At 43.4% G+C, this 7,105-nt stretch overlaps 1 protein-coding gene and 1 long non-coding RNA gene across 3 annotated transcripts in view; one reads left to right on the top strand and one right to left on the bottom strand.

The window, feature by feature from the left end:
- LOC109529527 (purine nucleoside phosphorylase-like) overlaps positions 1 to 3,300 on the bottom strand; it is a 7,788-nt gene extending 4,488 nt beyond the window's left edge. Inside the window, exons 1-4 of the mRNA XM_019892955.1 lie at positions 3,046 to 3,300; positions 1,514 to 1,677; positions 1,306 to 1,409; positions 737 to 912 (exon numbers count right to left, since the gene is read on the bottom strand). Coding sequence (XP_019748514.1) covers positions 737 to 912; positions 1,306 to 1,409; positions 1,514 to 1,677; positions 3,046 to 3,059 — 458 coding nt within the window. The 5' untranslated portion in view covers positions 3,060 to 3,300. The remainder of the gene's footprint in view (positions 1 to 736; positions 913 to 1,305; positions 1,410 to 1,513; positions 1,678 to 3,045) is intronic.
- A 1,086-nt stretch (positions 3,301 to 4,386) lies between these two features.
- LOC109529535 (uncharacterized) overlaps positions 4,387 to 7,105 on the top strand; it is a 3,686-nt gene continuing 967 nt past the window's right edge. Inside the window, exons 1-3 of one of the 2 annotated variants that reach the window (XR_002170848.1) lie at positions 4,387 to 4,789; positions 4,974 to 5,453; positions 6,904 to 7,099. This is a non-coding gene — a long non-coding RNA (uncharacterized LOC109529535). Of the gene's footprint in view, positions 4,790 to 4,973; positions 5,454 to 6,903; positions 7,100 to 7,105 lie in introns of those variants that run through there. The other variant, XR_002170849.1, reaches the window with a different exon arrangement.

The following is a 7,105-nucleotide window of genomic DNA, read 5'->3' as shown; positions in this document are numbered from 1 at the left end:
TTTAACAACGGCACCAATTTGCCGGTCAAGTTTGAAATCACTGTCCAGTTTAAGGCCCAAGTTTGAGACTGTTGACTTCAGATAAGGAGACAGGAGGCCCAAGTCTACAGGATGGGATGTACAAGGGCCACTGGGACCAAACAGTATCACCTGTCTTCTTTTCATTGAAAGTCAAGAAGTTTTGTGCCATCCAGGTTTTGATTTCTTCCAGGCAGGATAGAAGTGGCCTTAATGAGAAGGCGTCTTTTTTGCACAGTGGGACATAGATCTGGCAGTCATCTGCATAGCAGTGGAAGGAAATACCATGTTTCCTTAAGATGAAACCCAATGGGAGCAGATACAGCGAGAACAGCAGAGGCCCCAGAATTGAGCCCTGTGGAACGCCACATGACAGGGGAGCAGTGCGTGACTCGGAGCAGCCAAGGCTGAACAGCCAAGACGGTCCTGAAAACCCGGACTCACCCCACTCACCCATTTTGAATATGCTTGTATTAATATTTTATATTTATTGATATACTTTTTGTTTTCTGCTTTTTCCTTTTCATATTTTTGCTGCCGTAAATTGGTAATTTCTCCATTGTGAGACAATTAAAGGTTTTCTCTTCTTCCTTCATGGTGATAAAAGCTAAAAAGAAAAAAAAAATACGGAATAAATGAATGGTTTCCACTGGGCAATTTGCAGGATGGCCAATTGCGCTACCAACTTGAACCTAATCTGGCAGCTGTGGCGTGTCACCTGTCGTGGTTGGGTCCCACCAGCGGGTTGACTCCGGCAAATCCCGGCATGTTGATGTGGTCTTTGATGATCATCACGTCGCCAACCTTGTAGTCCTGGTTGAGGCTGCCGGCCGCGTTGGTCAGGATGACCGTCTCCACGCCCATCAGCTTGAAGACGCGCATGGGGAACACCACCTGCGGGACGTAAGACCTTTTCGCTTGATAGCCAATCGCATAGAGACGAACAGCCATCCGTGCTCACACTCACACCTAGGGACAATTTAGAGTGTTCCATTAACCTTCCATGCATGTTTTTGGAATGTGGGAGGAAACCGGAGTACCCGGGGAGAACATGCAAACCACACAGGGAGGTCGACACGCTAACCACTGGACCACCGGGCCCACCTTTTAATCTTTCAGTGTTTTACTTTTTTCAAGAAAATACTTATTTCTAAAAGATACGTCTCTACTTTTACGTTTGTATTTTTCCCAATTTTTTTTTTTCCAGAAATATGTCAACACATTTTTTTTTGTCTTACTTCTTTTTTAACCCACATAAAGAGTGAGGAACATGCACCATCTCCTAACCTTCTGGACGGGGTATCCCTCGTACAGGTGGAACCTGCCCTGCATACAAACGCAGGCCTTTCCCTTTAGCGTTCCGAAAACCAGCTGACCGGCGTGACCATGCACTGAAATGTAACACAACACAACACAACAAACGTGCTATTATATGAGCCAGCCTAACATACACGCACGTGCTACTACAACGGTTCAAAGTTAGCTGGCGCCATACCTGTGCTTTGCGGGAAATTGGGGATATCGGCGTACTTGAAGACCTGGCGCTCCTTGAGTATTTCGGCCAGGCCACCCAAACCCGAGCCGCAAACGATGCCCACGGTGGGCCGGGAGGACGTCTTGGACATCAGCCAGTCGGCCGATGCTTGATACTCGTCGCTGCTCGGAACAAAAAAATAATTTTGTGTCCTTACTGTTGGGGATTTTTGTGCAGCACTGTGTGGATCAGAACTTTAAAGTATTTCCACCATGGTGTCGTCACCACTATCCACACATGATCCGCTCCAGTGTTTTTTTTTTTTGTTGTTTTTTTTTTTAATGGTGGCAAGCAGCATATCCTGCACTGTAGTGATTTAAGAATCTTATTGTTTTATGGCATCAGCATCAAAGTACGATTCACCAAATGTCAACTAGGTCAATGTGTTATTTTTTTTCTTGACAAGTGATGCACTGTCTATACTACCCCCCCCAAAAAATCGTGTTTCCATGACAGTGATTTCATATCTATATTACAATCCAGTATCTTTTAAAGTTCAGTCATACATAGCATGACGCACCATAATTTGCACCGTCTTGACAAAACAATCGTAACATTCTACCCACTTAGTTTTATGTGCTGGTTTATGTAAACATATTCCTTCTGCCAGCAGCATCAACGTATGGCTATCCACGCATACTAGTCCAGGGTTTGTTTTTTTTTGTGGGTTTTTTTGTTTTGTTTTGATAGGGACGTCTTGAAGCATTTCATGCAATGCTGAGTAAACTTCTTTCGAGTTACACTTGGACCACGCCACTTAATACATCAATGCACATTAAAGTAATTAACAGAGCATATCAGACTCAAATAAGAACAAGAAAAAAACACAACGCTTTAAATGAACAAGAACAACACAGTTGCCTCAAAGTTAAATATTAGGTAATTATTCTGTGTGGCACGCTAGTTTAACTAGCTGCATATGTGCGTATAGGCGGAAACATATGCATGGCCCTGAAAGGCTGTGAGCGCAGTCTGACTGGGGATTTGCCGAGTGACGTCATTGTTCCTTAAAGCCTTTCATGGCATCGTCATCACGCCTAATGCCCCCTAATCTTCAAGAAAGGCTCCATAAATGAAAGTACATTTGTAAAACCTTAGCCATTATTCAGCGTGAATGAAAACCATCTTAAACCCGGATGCTGAGAAATGAGTCTTCTCAGTGACGGGATTGTCCCAGCACGTTCTCAGGTGATTTACGTTCAGTTTCCAGAAGAAAAAAAAAAAGGAACAAATGACGTCACATAGGACGACGTGAGCTCTCAATTCTCATCCAGCGCGCTTGAAAGAGATGGAACTCTTCAGAGCGTTTTTGGCCATTTTCAAACTTGGTTTGCGGATAATTCGTCTCAGAGGCGACGGAATCGAACCCCGCCGCCCGTAGCCTGACGCGTTCAGGGACGCCAATCTATCGGCTGATCACGTTTGAGTACCAGGCGGATGCGGAGGGTCCACGTGTGGCGCACGGATGCTGCGCGGATTAAAGAACAACTCACAATTTGTCATCCATTCAGAGACAATGATGCGGGAAGTCTTGATCTTGATAGTAGTCGTTCAGATGGGTCGAGCGGCTTTGCTTGACTGCTGGGCGCGCGTCTGTGAGGATGCGGAGGAGTTGGGGTTTTTTTTTCGCTTTTTCGACGCGAAACCCCGGCCCTCTCCTCTTTCGCCCTCGTTCTCTCAGCCAACCCGGAACAACCCCACTCCCACCGGGCAGCCACAGCCCCCAAATACGTCACTGGTGGTGGGTCGTCGTCAAGGCGGAGACGCGCCGGCCGTTGCGTTCAGGGACCACTCGTATTTGAAGCTGTCGAAAATAGAAATGTCGGGCAGCTCCTCTTACATACTGAGTTGTCTTTTTAGTAGCGATGCGTTACCTTGATTAATCATATCGGATTCGTCTGAGGTCATTTCAAACAGACCACTTGTTTTTGTGTATGAGGAAATCCGAGATTTGAGACGGATCCTGGAGACAAAACTAGCTTTGATTTGGTTGGATAGACGTTTAATAATTTGTCATTGCAACTGTCCCTTGTTGCTTTGATCCAACTGAATTTTAAGGTCGTTTTTAACAACTATATAGAGGTATTTAATGATGGGATTTGCAATTCCAGATAGTGCATGAAAGCAATACCCTGCTGGATGAAATAAGGGTTTGTTTTGTTGCCCCCCCCCCCTCCTTTCGTTAGGTTACAGAGTCGTTTTAGATAAACTGAAGGTCCTACTGAGCTATCAACAGGTGTTGCTGACAAATATTGTGATTTGAATGCAACATGCAAACGGGATTATTTTTGTCGTCCGTTTGTTTGGTAACAGTGTCGTTTTAGATCATTAATGCTAAACGATTCAAATAATGGAACGATGGATGGCAAATTAGTTCGGTCCTACGAGCTATTATTAACAGGTGTTCATGACAAGTGTTGTGATTTCATATTGTCCCTGAAGTCAACATCCAAACTGGATTAGCTCGATAGACAGACGGACAGAAAGACAAAAGCATTTTAGACACAGTCGTTAGATTATTATATCAGACGATCTCTGAAGGCCACAACGTGTTTTGAGTTAAGATCATCAGGATATAAACTTCCTCTAGGAGTGTGTGCGTGTGCTTGTATATGCTGTGGCGCACCCCCCGCACCCCGTGTGTGTGTATGTGTGTGTGTGTGTGTGTGTGTGTGTGTGTGTGTGTGCGTGCGTGCGTGTGTGTTCACTGCCGATCTATGTTTTTTTTTATCATTGTTCACATTGTGCCTTCACTATATGTGCTGTTATTACTACTTCGCCTACTATTAGTGTACTGTTGGAGCCCCTTGCAACACAATTAGGCGAACCCCCCTCACCCCGTGTGTGTGTGTGTGCGTCTGTGTGTGTTCACTGCGGAGCTATGGTTTTTTAATCATTGTTCACATTGTACCTTCACTATATGTGCTGTTATTACTACTTCGCCAACTATTCGTGTACTGTTGAAATAATAATGAAGAAATGTACTGTAGTACTATAATAGTGTTATTGGTTGCAGCTGTGTTGGGAGGAGCACATACCTTTGGTTGCTCGATGGTAAAGGAAAGCTTGTAGTGTGCGGTACTCCCAAGGTTTAATACCAATGCCAAGCCATTTAAGATACTGCATTCCCGATACTGTTTAAAAAGCAAGGGGAACGCGTCATCAAGTTGTGGATTCTGAATGCATTTTCGTGACGTTTGTGTTTTTGTAAATACAGCGGCACTACCACCGATACAGGTAATTGTTTTTTTTAATAGGTGGATGTATCATCATAGTCATATATACACGGACAGTACAGATGATATCAGCAATGACAATTATGTCTTTTTTAAATAATGAAGGTGGATGTGCCATCAAATTGTAAACTCAGAAAGAATGTTTGTGACTTTAATCGTATTTTTATGTGATTTTCATTACGCAGAGCTGATCCACGCCGCAACAAGGCGAGCCCACGCAACCAGACCAGCAGAAAGCCCCCGTTGACATGCTCGCTGTCAAGTCGGACTTTAAAGAATCCCCGCATCCTCTCACTCTTCCGTTTCTCTCTGCGTGAGGTGCGTGCACTCACTGCTGGACAACGGGCCGCTCAAAAGTGGCCATGCCAGCCGACTAGCCAAAGGGAAGAAGCATTTTCAGGTTGTGTCGGCATACATTAGCTAGCTAGCAAACCACACTCGGTGATGCGAACTAAGGCGCTCAAGTTCTTCAGGCGTGGGGGAAGAGCAACTCGTGTTGGACTACAAAATGCGTCATGCAGCGCCATTGTAGCCACGCCCCCAAAACGAGGAAACCTGAAACTGCGCACGTTTTCAGCAATTACCTTTGCACATGTAGAAAAAAATCCCGAATTCACTTTTCAGGGTCTTTTGAAGGCAGGACAAAATTTGGGCAAAGATGATAGGTAAATCCCGAATTTAAACGAATTATTATTTTTTGGTTCAGAACAACAACAATGCACCATGTAAAACACAAAGAAAATGTCTCTTTGTTTCACCTATTTTCAGTTTAAGTAAAAAAAAACAACAAATCACTCGGCAAGAAATGTTTTAAAATATTTCAAACAACTTCATTTTTTTCCAGGTCGAATATGGAAAAAACGGGGGAAGAAACGTAACTGATGAACCTAAAGTAAAATGTCCATCTCCCTACACCAGTGCTCAATATCAACATCGTTATTGTTGTTACCATATCTGGATCAATCCGCAAATCTGTGTAAACTCATGCAGGCAATGCATCTAAAATATTGAAAACGTGTCCCGATTGTCAAATGTTAAAAGAAATCACTACATTACACAAACTGAACGAAAATGGATATTAAATGTTTGAATAGATTGAATGTGCATCCCGTTTTCAATTTTTTTTTCCTCATGCAAATGCAAACAAGTTTCATATCGGCCGTGCTCCTCACCAGAAAAAGCCATTGTGTGCCGCACCGAAGCACAAAACGCGCGCACACAATCCTGTCAATAATGGAGAATTACCGACACCTAGTGGTAAAATTGGACCCCTTCATGTACAGTATTCATCAGTGTTGTGCATTGTAATCATGCCCCCTAGCGCAAATGAGTTGTACAGGCAGACGGACAGATCGAGAGATCAATTACCCAGTTTTATGTTTGATGAAGACTTTTCTGATTTCAGGCAGTTATTCAAGGCAACACCAAACCGAACTTGATGTAATAGGCTCTATGTTTTTGTTAGCTAGAGAGAATTGAAAAACACGGCCCCGCAACCAAATAATGCTGTCTGTCCCGAATGAAAATAGGTATTTAGATTTTTAAAAATGTTTTGTTTTATATTTCATGATATTATCCAATCACAAATATTTACAATCTCAACGCTGCTATTACCCATTCTTATAGAACAATTGCTCAGTTTTGAGAAAACCTATGATTTCTGCCTGTCACTGAAGGTAACACTTGACTTTGGACATTTTCTCCAGGGACGGCTCCGGGATTTCTTTTCTCAAGGCGCCTTTTTTTTTTCATCACTGGGGAAAGAAACATTGTCTGGGCTTACTTGATAGCTGATGGATTTAAAGAAACATAAATTAACAAGGACTCCTGAGTTGTTTTATTCAGCATACCTGTGATTTGTGACCGTCCCTAAATGCACCTCCGACTAGCTACACAAGCCATATACCGTATGTACCTGTAGATGGCAGATGCAATGTCATAGGTCAAAACTGTTTTAAACGGTACCTGAAGGCAACACTTGATGATCAGACAGGACAATTGCAGGAGATGATGACTAGTCATGATATAGTGTGTGTGTGTGTGTGTGTGTTTGTTTGTTTGTTTTTTCTTTGGCTTTTTCAAATCAGTTTTTTTATTTGCGTGTTGTCACCACAGAAGGGTGATTGTCGAGTGAGTCCGAACTCGCCCTGAACCCGTTGGCGGTGTCCGAAGAAGGAAAAGAGGAGGAGGAAGAAGATGGTGTGCAGAAGTGGAAGTGAAGCGGAGGACAAAGCAACAGCCAATCAATATGCAAAAGGCACACCACACACACACACACACACACACACACACACACACACACACACACACACACACA

This window comes from Hippocampus comes, unplaced genomic scaffold (assembly GCF_001891065.2).
Source record: "Hippocampus comes isolate QL1 unplaced genomic scaffold, H_comes_QL1_v1.1 scaffold255, whole genome shotgun sequence".
Lineage (NCBI taxonomy): Eukaryota > Metazoa > Chordata > Actinopteri > Syngnathiformes > Syngnathidae > Hippocampus > Hippocampus comes.
Note: the sequence above shows the minus strand (reverse complement) of the source record. Positions and strands in the feature narration are given on the sequence as shown.